Source organism: Trichomonascus vanleenenianus (genome assembly GCF_965637985.1).
Source record: "Trichomonascus vanleenenianus strain CLIB 3782 genome assembly, contig: TRVA0_007S, whole genome shotgun sequence".
In the NCBI taxonomy this organism is placed as follows: Eukaryota; Fungi; Ascomycota; class Dipodascomycetes; order Dipodascales; family Trichomonascaceae; genus Blastobotrys; species Blastobotrys vanleenenianus.
The window spans coordinates 139,294-154,640 of NW_027481880.1; the positions used below are offsets into that span (position 1 = coordinate 139,294).

At 50.7% G+C, this 15,347-nt stretch overlaps 6 protein-coding genes across 6 annotated transcripts; 1 reads left to right on the plus strand and 5 right to left on the minus strand.

Annotated features, from left to right (window-relative positions):
• Window positions 1-486: 486 nt before the first annotated feature.
• TRVA0_007S01442 (uncharacterized protein) lies at window positions 487-2,466 on the minus strand (the record flags this gene model as incomplete). The annotated part of the gene is made up of 1 exon (XM_076683231.1): window positions 487-2,466. One exon carries the CDS (start codon window positions 2,464-2,466, stop codon window positions 487-489), a length of 1,980 nt encoding a protein of 659 aa, XP_076542475.1.
• Window positions 2,467-3,545: 1,079 nt separating this feature from the next.
• Window positions 3,546-6,410, plus strand: STE11 (STE11 family mitogen-activated protein kinase kinase kinase; the record flags this gene model as incomplete). The annotated part of the gene is made up of 1 exon (XM_076683232.1): window positions 3,546-6,410. The coding sequence occupies one exon, from the start codon at window positions 3,546-3,548 to the stop codon at window positions 6,408-6,410; it is 2,865 nt and encodes a 954-aa protein (XP_076542476.1).
• Window positions 6,411-6,476: 66 nt separating this feature from the next.
• TRVA0_007S01486 (uncharacterized protein) lies at window positions 6,477-8,726 on the minus strand (the record flags this gene model as incomplete). Its single annotated transcript, XM_076683233.1, has 1 exon — window positions 6,477-8,726. One exon carries the CDS (start codon window positions 8,724-8,726, stop codon window positions 6,477-6,479), a length of 2,250 nt encoding a protein of 749 aa, XP_076542477.1.
• A 951-nt stretch (window positions 8,727-9,677) lies between these two features.
• On the minus strand, window positions 9,678-9,986 carry TRVA0_007S01508 (uncharacterized protein; the record flags this gene model as incomplete). The annotated part of the gene is made up of 1 exon (XM_076683234.1): window positions 9,678-9,986. The coding sequence occupies one exon, from the start codon at window positions 9,984-9,986 to the stop codon at window positions 9,678-9,680; it is 309 nt and encodes a 102-aa protein (XP_076542478.1).
• Window positions 9,987-10,560: 574 nt separating this feature from the next.
• HXT3 (sugar porter family MFS transporter) lies at window positions 10,561-12,201 on the minus strand (the record flags this gene model as incomplete). The annotated part of the gene is made up of 1 exon (XM_076683235.1): window positions 10,561-12,201. One exon carries the CDS (start codon window positions 12,199-12,201, stop codon window positions 10,561-10,563), a length of 1,641 nt encoding a protein of 546 aa, XP_076542479.1.
• Window positions 12,202-14,299: 2,098 nt separating this feature from the next.
• On the minus strand, window positions 14,300-15,145 carry TRVA0_007S01552 (ELMO domain-containing protein; the record flags this gene model as incomplete). Its single annotated transcript, XM_076683236.1, has 1 exon — window positions 14,300-15,145. The coding sequence occupies one exon, from the start codon at window positions 15,143-15,145 to the stop codon at window positions 14,300-14,302; it is 846 nt and encodes a 281-aa protein (XP_076542480.1).
• Between the last annotated feature and the right edge of the window lie 202 nt (window positions 15,146-15,347).

A 15,347-nucleotide genomic window follows, 5' to 3' on the forward strand; every position in this document is an offset into this window, starting at 1 on the left:
GGAGTTAAACTGGATATTCAGCCTTGAGCAGATACCGTGCAACTTCGATATCTACCATGTAAAGCACACTCTGCAAGCAACGACAGACCTTAGTATATTTTGAGACAGCCATGTCTACGCCGTCTTGCGTGTACGTTGTCTCGGGACAGGTAAATCATCCTGATGCGAAGGATGCATCCTGTGTCAAGAGCTATAGGGTTCAGAAGACAGGCTTTGCGTGTGTGACGCGAAAAGCCCATGTAAAACTGTACAGTAGAACCAGGCGTAAGCAAAACTCAGCCAATATGCAGACGGTCCTCGCAGTTCGACCCCAAATGTGGTCAGCTTCGCAATTGCTGAAAAACCTTGTGTTGTTTGACAACAGTTGAATAACAGACCTATCAGTAGTGAGACTCTGTGAGGCTCGTGAGGCTTATACCTTACGTATACTTGTCAACCTCTCTCAACAACATCATGAACAGACGTATAGTACAGTAGACTGGTTTACTACTCTGCACTATTACCAGTAGCAGCAGCCACGTTATCATGCCACATAAATATATGGTCGAGATCGGTGAATGCGTTTTCAATATCAAAGTCAAAAATAGCAGTATCCGGAGCTTGTACATCACGATAGTCCTGGAACATCTCGACGATTGGCGGTGAGGCAAGCGATAGGAATGCCTCATTATCTTCGTCGTCGTCTGAATTGAACACCGCGGCTCGTGAATCAATAGCTGAGCGCGAGTTTTGAGCGTCGAGCAGTCGAGTTGCAAACTTGCTGGCGAGATTCGCTTTCGTTGGTCCACCAGCAGCCCATCTCTTGGATATCTCCCAGAGAGAGTCGACTAGAGTATTGAAGTTTGGGTTGAGCACTGTGCCTTCGGCGACTGAGTGGGTTAGAAGAATTCGCGCAGCGACAAAGATGCAGAGCGCAAACTGGGGGCTTGGGGATATCTTAACGTGGACGAGGAAGTTCGAAGTGATCGTTGTGATCTCGTTTGCGGCGACTATGCACGTCTGGATGGAGTTCTGACTGGGTAAGCCGAAATTGAGTCCTGGTGGGGGGAATGCGACGTTTTGGTGGAGTAGTATGATGGAGGTGTTGTGGGTCACATGGGCAAGAGTGAGGTTCTCGTCCATTTTGCCATGGAAAGTCGCAGATGCATACTGCCATTTTGGAGGGAGAAAGTTCTTCCAACGGACGAGCATTGAGTCCAGGGCCTGGAAGTTTGTGAACCATACTTTGAGCCACGACCGGTGGGCTGGATCGACCCTCTCCTGGCGCAGGAAGTTTGAAACTCGCGAGAGGCACTCTGTCGCCTCAATCAGGTAAGCGTATCCTCCGAGTGCATTGTTGTCGTCGGTAGGGTCGACCTCAGGGTCAGAAATATTGAAATAACGTGTCTTGCGGTCTACTTGGTCACGGAATAGGTATCCCTCGGTAGGTAGCCTTAGGCGAACGTCTGATCCCGTGATGCACGTATTCCAGCCGGTGGTGACAGAGCAGAATCGGTCCATTTGGAATATAGCCCAGAAAATTCGGCGCCGCACCTCGCGTTCGGTGACTGTCTTGGCAGGCCGCAGGAGCCCTACTCTTCCAAGGAGCCGCTGTTTGGTTACGGTGTCTTCTTCGGTAGACAGTCCAAGCTGTTCTACTACCCTAGTGGCTGAGGACACAATTGACCAACTTCTGGGGCCCCGCCCGCTGCCAATTGTGTCAAATGCAATGATAACCGAGGCCTGGAGAGTTTCTACAGAGAATCTATCCATTGACCGCAGAAGAACGGCTTCTCTGCACTGGTGGTAATAGGAATCTTGCCTTGAATGTGCCAGGTTTGTGTACTTCACGGTTACGGCACATATCGCTTGAAGCACGGGCAGAATCTTGGGGCTGCGCTCTTTGAATTCCTGCATGAAATCTTCTTCGTGAAGAATTGGTATCCAGGGGTGGATCTGGCGGAAATAGTGGTCGCAAAGCTCAAGCATGATTTCCTCTGAGGGTAGCAAAGTGTCTTCAGTCCGCGGGGTTTCCTTGATCCGCTTAAAGGAGCGATGATCGATTTCGTGGTCAATTGAAAGACGCGCGCTTTGAGGCGAATCAGTGACTGAAGCACTTTCTCTTCTAATCACGGGTCTTTTGCGTTGATTTGGCCCCTTGACTTCGTTCAACAACTCCTGACGCATCTTGTCCAACGCTGCTGCAAGTGCCTGCTCGTTTGATTCTCGGTTCTTGGCGATCATGAGGCTTTGCCCGAGGACGAGAGACTCGAGCTGTTCCATCCGGCGGTTGAGCGACTCAAAATGCCCGGGCTTGACGCCCCGCTTCTGGCGCTCGACGTAGTAACATCGCGAACCAGCGGCCACACACGTTTCGCATGGATCGCCTCTGGAGCATTTGTGCTTTTTGGTTCGACAGGGCACGCACGCTGGTCCGGGGCTCTGCGCGCCACTAGGCGACGACTCGTCATCGCCATCTCCGGTCATCTTCCACTAAAACTACTGCGATCTGGAAAGATACAAGGTTGGAAATATGCTGTAGAAGCTCCGTGCAACCGTATTAATTGCTGTACGAGGTACGGCGTTACGCCTGGTTAAATTTGTCTCTCCCCCCGCATTGCGGGGTATCAATCATCCGTCTTCATTTTCATCTATGGAATAGCTACCACGATATAGTCCTTTCTTGTGAAATATCTTAGTTAATATAAGCTTCTTCAGACATTATAGGCTTCTTCGGTATGATATTTGGTACAACCATTCCATAATTCAGTCAATTCTCGGTTACGGCAAGTGTATTTGTGGGGGGTGCCCACTTGAAAGCGGGCGACCGGAGGAGGACACCAAGAGTTTCTCCGGCCCCACTATGCGTAGGAATAACCACATAATGGCCCATAGCATCATACAGTACTCGTGGAGCAATCATATTATCAGCTCATTACGTTTACTATGTATAAGAGGGTAACCCATTTTATAGACCATAGTATAACAGCATTCGTGGAAGAATCGTACTATCAACTTTACCGCCCCTTTACAGTCGGTTACAAGACCCCGATGGTTGTCAGTCGCAAAATCCTTCATCCTCAGCACACACCTGGGTGTTTCTCGGCGATTCGCGCATTGTCTGGACTCACCAGAAAGGATTAGCCCGCTATTCGTCCAATTGAACTCCACGAAGCGGAGAACCACGGGAACTCGAGGGCTGGCCCTCGAATACCACAGGCCCGCCGCGTGCGGCTCAACGCCCAATTGGGAGGTGAAAAAAAAAACCCGCCCACCGCACACACCCCTCAGCTACCCCTTAAAACACGACCCCGAGTGTTGTTTCTCCAGCCTGAACGGATTGGGGAGATTGGACCACAGGAGGCCTACGGTTGAATTGTTTTTTTTTCAACGTTTCAGAGTGGTGAGAAAAAGCTAGGGCAAAAAAAGGGTAGGAACTGAGCCCGCATATACGTACAGCCCAGGGTTATGCGTGGCAGATGCACATTATTGTGAGAAGACGGCATCATCAAGTTTCATCAGGAAGTGAGTTCCATCAGGGCAGCAGGTAGGAGAAAAAAAATAAAATGTCGGAGTATCTGCCTCCTCCACCACCCGTTTCGCCGTTTCGGACGTCGTTCTCGTTCAACGACGCTACGTCGCCCACTGAAACATCTTCCAGCTCGTCGTTTGCGGAGCCTCCGAGCACTGCGCCAGCCACCATGACGAGCCATTCCTCCTCGCTGCCGCCTCTGTCGGCCTCGACGTTGTATGGCTCTACTCCGGACACTGCGTCGTCTATGAGCTTCCCGCGGAGGATGAACGTCAAGAACTGGGACACCCTGCGGGTGCGCGAGTGGCTCGAGACCATTCGGTGCTCGCAGTACTTTCGGCTGTTTGAAGAGAACCACATCACTGGAGACGTGCTTCTGGAATGCGATTTGCAGGCGTTGAAGGACCTGGGGGTGCGGAAGGTCGGGGACCGGATCCGTATACACCAGGCCGTCAAGAACCTGCGCATTAAGAGCCTCGCCGGGTGCAATAGCGACACCAAGGACCAGATACAGCGACAGAAGTCGCTCCAGGAGCTCGACATGGAGTCAATTTCGCCGTTTGTCGCTGCCGGTCCTGGCCTACCGGGCAGTTTGTCCAGTGCCGGTGGTGCTTCGCTGCATTCGAGCTCTCCGGTCGACAGTTACTTCGTTTCGCGTCCTAATAAAGGTCGCCCGACTACTGCTACTACCGCTAATAATAATGTCTATGCGTCCGTTAACAACCGGTCCATTTCGGCCCCAAACAGCGCATCCACCATGACGAAGACCCAGACCGCCGTGTTCAAGGACGCTGCGACCTCTAAAGTTAAGAATATTTTGTCGATGGACGTCGTCAAGCAAGATACAGTGCGGTTCGTCTACTCGCAGGGCCAGAGCAAGACTGTAAACATTTCGGGGTGCAACTCGGTAGACGAAATCAAGTCTCGGGCTCTCAAGAAGCTGGGACTCAAGGAAATCCACCCCGAAGACTGGGCAGTGCATGTGGCCGATAACGAGCTGGGCACGACTACGAGACAACTGAACGACAGCGAATTGTCGACGATATGCCGCACCGTAGACCGTTCAGAGCGCAAGAGGCTCATGATCTGTGCCGTTGGAACCACACCGACCCTCAAGCAGCTCTCCAAGAGCCAGCAAATCCTGCGAGAGGCGATTGCCAGCGGCGTAGGACCATCTGATACCAGACCCCATAGCAAGATAGAAGAAGGGGACGTAGCAGACTACGACGACGAGACGCGCTCCGTGTTCCCAGAGGTGGCCCCGAACTCGGGCCATCTCAATCGGCTGTCTGGCCAGAGACCCCCGAGCGAGCTCATTTCGTCGAACCTGTCGCACTTTTTCCCTGAAGTGGGCACTAACGAGCTGCAGAAGACAGTGCGAAACTCGATCCGGTTCTCGAAGCGCCTGTCACGCATGTCGAGAGTGTCGGCGCGTATGTCGCGAATCAGCAACCGCGCCTCAATTGCCTCTTCTCTGGCCTGGGGCATCCCTGAGGACGAGGAAGAGGTGCCGCCGATGCCTAGTCTTGACGAAGTTTACGACTCGAGCACTCTTACTGCCCTTACTAGCCCCTTGGCTTTCCAACACCTGCCAGGCGGTAATAACACGGATACTCTGACTTCCAATAATAACAACGGTACCATTGGGCATGATAATAGTGGCACCATTGGCCCCGCTTCCAATGATAATACTGGTACAATTGGTAGCGCAACTGATAATAGCGGAAATGAGCGGCAGGAAAGGAGGAAAAGCCAAGGCCTCATCCCTGCGAACCTGTTGTCTCGGGTTAAAAACGCAGCGAGCCTTCGGCGCCAGTCAATGCCTCCAGCTGATACCAAGAAGGATCAAGTTGAAGTTAAACGTGCATCTGTCGCTCGAAGCGTAGAGGTTGAATACAGCTCGAAGACTGGCGAGGAAGAAGAAGAAGAAGAAGAAGAACCTACTGAAGCAATGCCAAAGGAGGAAGAGCCGGTAAGCAGCGAAACAGAATCGACTAACGACGATGAGAGCGATGTTTCCAATGATATAGACGCGCTTACCTCGGAAGACGACTTCATTCAGGCCATTGAGCAGGAAGAATCTGCCCCTACGAAGTGGATCAAAGGTAGGCTCATTGGCTCTGGCAGCTTTGGAACGGTGTATCTCGGCATGAACTCTTTCACGGGCGCTCTCATGGCCGTCAAACAGGTGGAACTGCCTGCGGACGACAATGAAAATGCCCAGCGTAAGAAGGGAATGGTCGATGCTCTACAGCGAGAAATGGACATCTTACGAGAATTGCACCATGAGAACATTGTTCAGTATCTCGGATCCAACTCGGAGGGCAACCACCTCAACATTTTCCTTGAGTACGTCCCAGGTGGATCGGTTGCGACTCTTCTGGCAAACTATGGCGAGTTCAGCGAGCCTCTCATCCGCAACTTTGTTCGCCAGATCCTCCAGGGCCTTAAATATCTGCATGGCCAGAACATCATCCACCGAGACATCAAAGGAGCCAACGTGCTTGTGGATAACAAAGGTTGCATTAAGATATCCGACTTTGGCATTTCTAAGAAGATAGAGGCCAAGCTGCTGTCGACAAATCGTGTCTCCCTGCAGGGCTCGGTCTATTGGATGGCACCAGAGGTTGTCAAGCAGACTTCTTACACGATCAAGGCCGATATTTGGTCTCTGGGCTGTTTGATTATTGAAATGTTCTCTGGCACCCATCCTTTCCCCGAGTTTTCCCAGATGCAGGCCATCTTCAAACTTGGGAACTCGACGACGCCGACCATCCCGTCTAATTGTACTGACGAGGCTAAAGATTTCATGTCCCAGACGTTTGCTATCGATTATACTAAACGTCCCACTGCTGATGAGCTGCTTAATCACAGCTTCATCAAGAAGATGATGGTATAAAATAATATAAGCTATTACTACACGCGTCTATAAAACAGTAGTAGTACAGATGGGGAGGGAGGGGGTTTATAAATCCATCAATGTATCCGAGTCCTCATCCTCCTTATGTTGTTTCTTTCTTAACGGCAGAGGTGGTGGTGGCTGTGGAATTTGCTGCGGTTCTTGGACCTCTGGGCCAGGCGGGAGTTGCTGAGGGCCCACCTCCTCCTCGTCGCTACTTTCGCCCGAATCAGAGCTACTGCTCGATTCCGACGAACGAGAGGTGGTCACTTCGTTGAATGACTCGGCAGGAGGCGGTGTAGTTAGACTCCTCACTTCGCGTACAAGTGCTTTCTTGTCCAACATCATGAACTCTTGTAGCAAGTCCGGCAGCGGAATATTGTGGGCCTGGTAGTCCAATGCTTGTCGGTTTGCATAAATGAGCACAACCTCTTGGTTGCGCAAAAAGTCCTTTGAACCCGAGGATATAGCTGCAATCACTTCCTCTCGAGGCACTTCTCTGATAGTAGGCGCTCCGTCTGTCGCAGGCTCAACATGCCACCACTTCTCCTCAAGGTTTTCCGGCGTGAACGCCTCGTCGCTGTTGCCGTTGCTGTCCAAGTCTATCAGATCATCTTTTGGACCAAACTCTCGCATATTGTCCCAGCACACATAGTACTCCACTGGGCTGATGATTGCACCTTGCAGGTAATAGGGCTCCATCCGGGGCATTTCCGCTTCGTCTGGGAACAGGTGCCTAAACGTCGCTTCGTCCTCATTGTCCATGAACAATTTGCCGTATTTCTCGGCTCGCGACTGTAGATCGGCGACTTCATTTTTCAGCGAATCGACCCGGGACCCAAAGCTCTTTGCAACCCTCTGGATATCGTCGTATGCTGAATTGATGCTATCGAGATCGTTGTCTTGTGGATCCTCCTTGAGATCCCTAAGGAACTCCTCGGTGGTGGCTAGCAACTCCTTAACGTTCTGGCCCATATACATTCTTGTGTTGAAATGCTGCGCAGAGCGGCTATCATGCTTCTTTTTCAGCGACTTCTTGAGGTCCCGCACCCTCTTTAGATAGGGGTATATTCGCTTGGAGTATCTCTCGGGGTACCACACGGTAGGAACAGTGATTCCGGCGCCGGACATGCCATCGTCTCGCTTTAGAGTTAGCGTCAGGACATCCCCAATGTGATCCATATAAGCGTCACCGTCAGCTTCGTCCAGCGACCACACCATATCGTCGACGATCTTGTACAAAGAGTCGCACAGCCCAACAGTTACGTCGCACACAAGATTAGCAAACACGGTAGTCCCTTTTTCCCTAGTATTGCATGCAGTGGTTGAAAACGCATTGTAAAACTCGCTATTGGTGCCCCAGTACTGGCACAGGTCCATGAGTAGCTGGCCTGTTCGCGTCTGAGAGCTGTTTGTGCCATTAAACACTTCCAGCGAGTCAATTGGCGCAAACGACACCAGGCTCTGCGCCGTAGCATACGACCGCCGTGACGCTCCGTCTAGAAACGCTATGAGCTTCTGGCACTCTATAGCCATGAGTGCATAGTGGTTCCGTAACCTCACGCTCGCTGACGGATTCTCCCACCAATTGGCACTGTAAGGGTACTGCTCGATAATTGACTGGCCTCCATCGAGCAGTGCTTTCCTGGCCAGTGGGATCTTATGCAGAATAAACAACAAGGCTGCCAGCTCCTCAGTCTCCGGCGTCCTCAACAGGAAAGGAGGCTCGTCATATTGCCGCAGCCTCGGGTAGGGGTAGAACGCAGTCGGCGATCTAGACGGGTTGCAAGGAACCATGTTCCACTGCTCCGACTGGTAGTAGTCGCGAGTGGCCGGCCCAAAGCTGCCTCCTCCGACGACCCCGGTCTCCTGCTGAGGGTCCGGTTGCGGCCCAAACGACATCGCAGGCTCAAAGTACGTCTGGCCATACTGTTGGACGCTCTGTTGCATGGCTTGCTGGGCCAGGGGCGGTTGTGACGGCTGTATGGCGCTGCTTTGGCTTGTGGCTGGGGTCGACGTCGAGGCGCTGTTCTCGTTCTCAAACGAGCTCTGGACCGCCTTAGCCAGATCCGCGTCCTCAATATGGCCGATGGCACTGTCTTCTGGCCTGTTCCCGCCCGAATTGGCCGCCCCACCGCTGAAGATGTACTCGACGGCTTTGGCAACGTCCATGCCGGACTGGTTCAACGCTTCAATGGCCTGATCCCGGGGGAAACCCATGTCCACGATCTGCTGGATGGAATCTGCATGCTGCTCTTGGACCTTTGCCAGCGCAGCTGTGAGCTCCTTGTGGTCTACTGACATCTGACCGCTCATGGTGTACGATGATATGTCTCAGCAGACGGGCCTGTCTACTGAGTTTGGAGTGGTGTTGGTGATATTGGGACCGTTAACTGTAACTGTGCCGTACGCTTGGTAGTCGAGTTGAACTGGGGGGCCAGCCCCCCAGACCCCCCGTAGCTCCGCTTCGCGGAGGATTTGAAGTAGAGAGATGATATTGGGTATCATGGTGTCGTAGATTCAACTGTTTCTGGTTGATTAGTTGAATATAAGGGTAACAGCCCGTTGAACCGCAAACCCTTATCAATCACGGTACGTATCGCTAAAGCCCAAGTCTTCTTAATATGCCAATTACCATGGGCTCCTGGTATAGGCTACCTGAATTTCCATAGTCAATGGGTTATTTCATTCTCATTATACAGCTTTGTCAGTTATCATTTCACTGAGTGTTCTTCTTGTACGGCTGTAATAATCTCCCATTATATTCTCCGTTACAGCCGCAACAGCCGCGCATCAAAAATGATTTCCTGTTTGTACCAGTAACGACTTATCACCAAGTTCGATCCGTTGGTATCAGCATGACCCACGGGGATAACTCAGATCCGCCAGAGGTCCGAGAAAGCTAATACCTGCTCGGCTAAGCCGAACCGAGATTCATAGATTCGCAAGCCCAACTTCTGTACTGACTAACCTTCGCAGGCTGTGTACCTAGCTCTAGCTACAATATGCATGTACCTGCTACACCTGTTTGCTTGCTAAGCCAAGAAGTCATCTGTCTAAGCCGCCACTAGTGGTATCACATACGAGACTTTTTCTACGGCAAAGATATGGATGATATCACACTGTTCTATATTGAGTACGCAACAATTTACGCCAAGAAGCAGCACATGTCAGGCGTAATTACGGATTACTAGTACAGCCCGATTACTAGTACAGCCGGTAACGAGGGCGGATGCGTAAGCACATTTCAGCATGACTGCGTACAACTCAGTCCTTCTTCTTGTCCTGCTCTTGCGAAGCGGCTTGGTCGCTCTTGACGTCGCTGACCTTGACAATTCTCTCAGTTCCCGGTGGACGGTAGTTATGTGGCCTTTGGGGAATTCGCGCACCAGCTAACCCGAGCTTAGCACCAGTGAGAGGGTCGTTTGGCTTGTTCTCGGTCTCCCTTGGAGTGCCGTGCGATCGCTGTTGTTCGTCAGACATAGTGGAGTCCGGTGGGAGAAATCGGCAGGTCTGCAGGATGTGCCTCTTACCTGCGCCGCAGTCAACAGCATCGCCCAGGTCGGATGTACCCATTAGTGCATCACCCGGGCCGGATTATTTGTAGTACCGTCGGGTAGTACATACAGTACAGATACACCGACGCCTGAAGTGTAAGACGTACCCGGCCTGCCGTTAACGATGGGATGCAGGCACGACAGTTCGTTCTATGACTGATGAGCACAACCGGTGTATGCCGAGGCAGGTCACCGGTTCTCTTTTCTACAGAAAAGGTATGTAGCACTGCTGTATGAACCAACCGAAGGGTTCCATTGGTGTAGAAAGATCAGCGTTCCCGGAGATTTGCATTCCGCTGTCTCAACAGATCCCCCGCAAAAATCGCCCTAGACTTCAAACCTTCTGGTTATCGGTGATTGATTCCATTCTATATAGAGGATATGGCTAATACTACTCTTCCTATAATTCTATGCTGGCAATGGACGATATTGTTTGAAAGTTCTATTAAACAGGACAAACTCCAGTTACAATTACTCAATAAATTAATTAGAAGTTCAGCGAGAAAGAATCTCAATATATATAAGCGAAAAAAGGTATTGTAGAGAAGTCTCTCTCTTTTTTAGTTCTTTTTCTTTTTGGTGTATCATGTCGTCTAGTTGTGAGCAGTCTCACTCTTGTCGGTCTGGTAGTTGGAGGATGGCTGAACAAGCTCCTCACCAGCCCAGCTCTCCGATTTCCAGGCCTGGACGCCAGAAGCAAACATCTGATCAATCTGCTCCAAACTCAGACCCTTAGTTTCTGGGACAAAGAAGAACACAAACACAGTCGCAAAGGCAAGGCAGCCGGCAAAGACGTACCCGTACTTGAAGCCAATGGCGCCAGTGATAAATGGAGTGAAGAACGAAAGCAGGAAGTTTGCAAGCCAGTTAGCACCAGTGGCGATACCCATGCACTTGCCCTTGACTCTCAATGGGTAGATCTCGGCGCAGAACACGTAGGCGATTGGGGCCCAGGTAGTAGCAAACGAGAAAATGAAGAAGCAGGTAACAGCAATCATACCCTTACCAACAGAGGTATTAGATGGGTGGCCCTCACCATCTGGGTACAGGGCCTTGGTACCAAGGGAAGCGTAGATGATGAAGAAGCAGAACATAGAAATGGCACCGAAGAAGAGGCATTTTCGTCGGCCATAGTGGTCAACAAAGTAGAAGGCAGCAAAGGTCGAGACAAAGTTGACAGCGCCAAAGATCATAGACGTAGCATACGAATTCGACATGCCAATAGCCTTGAAGATGGTAGTACCATAGTAGAAGAAGTAGTTAGCACCAGTAAGCTGCTGGAGGGCCTGGACGCAGACTCCAAGCATCAATCGCCAGCCAATTCGTGGCTGACCAGTGAAAACCTCACCCCAACCAGCCTTACCAACCTCTCGCTCGTGCTCGACACCGGCGGTAATTCGGTCCATCTCAAGTCGAATGACTGGGTCGTCCGTGGATCGCTTGGAAACAGTGCACAACGACGCTCGGGCAGCCTCAAACTGGCCATTCTGAACAAGATATCGTGGAGACTCCGGCATGAACGAGATACCAATGAGCAAAATCAGGGCCCAAGCAAAGCAGAGACCCATTGGGATTCGGTACGAGCCAGTGTCGTTTCGATCGTAAGTACCGTAGCAGACACCGTAACCGATGAAGATACCAAGGGTGATGAACAGCTGGAAGGACGAAACACAGAGACCTCGTACTTCCTTTGGAGCAGTCTCCGACTGGAACATTGGCACCATGACAGAGAGAGCGCCGATACCAACACCACCAATGAGTCGACCAATAAAGACCTGGTACCACTTGTTGGTAGCAGTGATCTGAATCAAGATACCAACAATGTAGACAACGCAGCCCAACATGATACCCTTCTTTCGGCCCCACATGTCAGCGGACTTCACGAGACCGTTAGCGCCAATGGCGGCACCAATGGAGAAGATACCGACGAGCAGACCAGATCGCACCTTAGACATGTAGTACTCGCCCTCGGCGTTTCGCGAACCAAAGTTCTCCATAAACTTAGGCATGTTGATGAAACCAGAAATGGTACCGGTATCGTAACCAAAGACAAATCCACCCATAGCGGCAAAGCAACAGAGGGTGATAACAAGAATGAAGTCAGAAATGCCCTTCTCAGAGGCGGCGGCCTCGGCCTCCAGGGACTGGACGTTGGTAGTGTTAATGTTGGTATTCATGTTGTCTGGCTCTTCCTTGATCGAGGAGGCCGACGAATCGTTCTGATAATCAGCCATTGCGAATAATTATACAGGGTTCTCAAAAGAGAGATGACAAGCGATTAATTTATAGCAAAAACGAGCGCAATCAATACGCAATTACTGATAGGTACTTGCAAAGGATATTGTTGAAGCAAGGACACCTATTCAATAGCCTTTTAGCTTTTTGCCAAATATTGTGAGATTAGAAAGTAAGCTTTGACTATAGTGAAGAAAGCAAGGATAAAAAAAAAGAGCCAACCAGAGAACCGGGGGAGAATTTATATTAGCTATCTCGGGCTTCTCACTTGGCCGACTGTAACACGTATAGAGTGTGTGAGGCATTTGCTTTTTTCCCTTCCCTTCTCTCTCTTTCTTTGCAGAGAGCTTGCTTTTGGCCTCATGGATTAAATGAAATATCTCACCGTATTATGATTCAGGAAGGAGAATCGTGAACCGCCGGGAAAAAAAAAAAAAAAAAAAAAAAAAAAGAGAATCAGCCAACTGTGGATTTTCATTGCTTTTGCTCGAAAAAGTGCCTCAGTGGATCGAAGACTAACAAGTAGGGCTCTGGGAATGAAACTGTACAAGGTGGCTCCTTGGCGAAGGTGTGTTACACCACCGGTCCGATTGATTCAGCTCATTATAGGGCCACAGCCAAGGAATAAGGTCTTGAGATGGACCCGGCTTGCATCCCTTTTACTAAGCGTCTTCGACGTACGTCTTGAAGGTGCGATAGCAGAGCAGCAGGCACCCTGCACCGTTCTCACACAAGGGTTTTCCCCTTTCAAGCCTCGGTACATGGAACAGCTACGTAAGTACGACATTCGATATCGATCTGTTGGAATAAGTTATCCACCAGCCACCCTTTGAACGTTGTTTATTTTCCTCAAAGATGGCATGTCTCAAGAGCCTAATCGATACTAATAGCCCAGGGTGAAAAAATACACCAAAATCAGCTGGTCCAACATGCACAAGAAAAGACCTCAGAGGAGGGCGGGATAGGTGCGACAAGCTGAATCACCACCCTAGATGAGCTTCGGATGCACGAAAAACTCCGAGGTCCGGCCTCTACAACTGCTACCTTCTTTCCCAGTACAGTATTGCCTTTGCTGTCCAATCAGTAGTCCCAGATCAAACTTGCAAATTCAAATAGCAGAGCCGAGTTAAATGCTCGAATGTATATTGCAGCGGTCGTTTGAATGGTTGAACGTAGCAATGGTCGTAGCACATTCCATACCACTGTAAACCATATGTGAGTTCAAGGTTGGACGTTACGCAACCGCTGCCGACTAATGCTCCAAGCAGCATTGGAGGAGACCGTTGACGTTACCCCAACATGGCATGCATTTCTCCCCATTTTTCTCCACTGCGATAAAAAAAAATAAAGCGTTTCCTGGAGCCCCGGATTCCCTGTAACTGTCACTCCATAACCAGGCCTCTAGCGGCAATTTTTTTTTTCAATGTCCATGTTTGGTAGTTCATCCCACTGACGTAACGTTGCATGCAGGTTGCAAACCTTATGCGGCCCTAATCGTCATATTGGAATGCATGTCGCGGCCAAATTTTTCCGTCCGATGCCTTGTCCGCGTCGTCCCGGAAAAACTTTTTTCCGGAACTATCGCCATCGGAATGCCCCGGGGTGTGCAAAAAACGACCGTCCAAAATCGCTCCGAGGAAAACCCCCGATATGAGCTGATCTCATCTCATTTGTTACCCCATGGAGAAGTAACAGTCCCCAAAATAATCACCTCTCGTCAATTGTGCATTTCCCTATTGGAGTCGCGGATAAACTTATGGCTCCAACCGCCATCTGCAGCCTGGCCATGTTTCGCGTCTCTTGCTCTTTGCTGCACTAGATTTTCCGAAAGCTATGTGTCAACTATCACATTTTACACGCATTTCGTTGACTATATGTCTGTAGGTTTCGACGGGCAGCGTTGACGTTGAAATTCGATCGGAGAATATGGTCCAGTGACGACCGATAGGACACTTCTGGTGCAGTGATAACATGAGGGGAAAAAAAAAACCATCCCCTGTTTGTTCATGTAGGTTCGTCTAGTTGTACCCAAAAATAAAGCGGTTGGTTCGCATAGTGCTGAATACAACCAAAAAAAAAAAAAAAAAATCAGACAAGTTAGGGAGGACACTCTTCGTAGTAACGCTGGATGCTCTGTTCACAGTCCAAAACAGTCCGTACGGCCCCTGATGCTACCTCACGAAGCCAGTGCCTGTGGAACCCCGTTAGCAGTCCCCGGTGGAGTCTCAGTACCGTGTCGCGGAAGGCTTCGGATACCCCTTGTTCCGACTCTCCCCGCGTATTCGCCGAGCCCTGCGCCACGAGCCGTTCGACGACGAGGTACGTGAACCGCGGCTCGCTGCACCGGTACTGAGAGATGAGGTGCTGGCTCATGTGAACAGATACCAGTGCCAAGGAATACCAGGGCATGGTGAGATCCTTGTTGTTCAGGCTCCCTGACTGCTCGAGCATTTGTCTAACCTCCTCGGCAGGGGTGCCTGTGGCAAACGCATGGAAACACGCGACGCCAAACGCGCCTGTAGCCCGGAAGTCGGTCGTCGGATCTTTTCCCTGAAACCCCATTGACACCCAATCTCTTCTCGGGGTATTATTGCTACCAAACACGGCGTCATATGCCTGGGTAAGCTTGCCTTCGTCATTGTCCCACGACGATGCTTCCGAAGGCAGAGTGAGAAAGAGTCTACGACTTTCGAGTCCAACAGCAGCGAAAAACATAACGGCCCGCCTCAGGAATCGCCCTACCGTCTTGTCCTCGCGGAACTTCTTGATTGATCTGATCGAGCTCTCGAGATCAGGTAGTTCGAGGCGGCCCATCTCGTACTCCGCAATTGGCGGAGCCAATGCCCGCGACAGCATTAGCTGGCGGTACACTTTGACGAGAACTTCATCCTTCTCGCGCTGGCTGGTGCAGCATTGAACGGCGTACTCGCACAACCGCTCCATGTGTGATTTGCCGTACCACCAGTGCAGTATGGCCTTGATGCCGAAGTACAGGTAGCTGACTACAATCCCACTCCCGAGAACGAGCCTCCTGGCTAGCCAGTCTACTAGATTCTCTACGACATTCATGGTCTGTCTCTATCGTTTGGATGGTGTACCTTCGAGAAGCCAGGGGTAGAATATATGGCGGGGGGTGTTGCGCGCC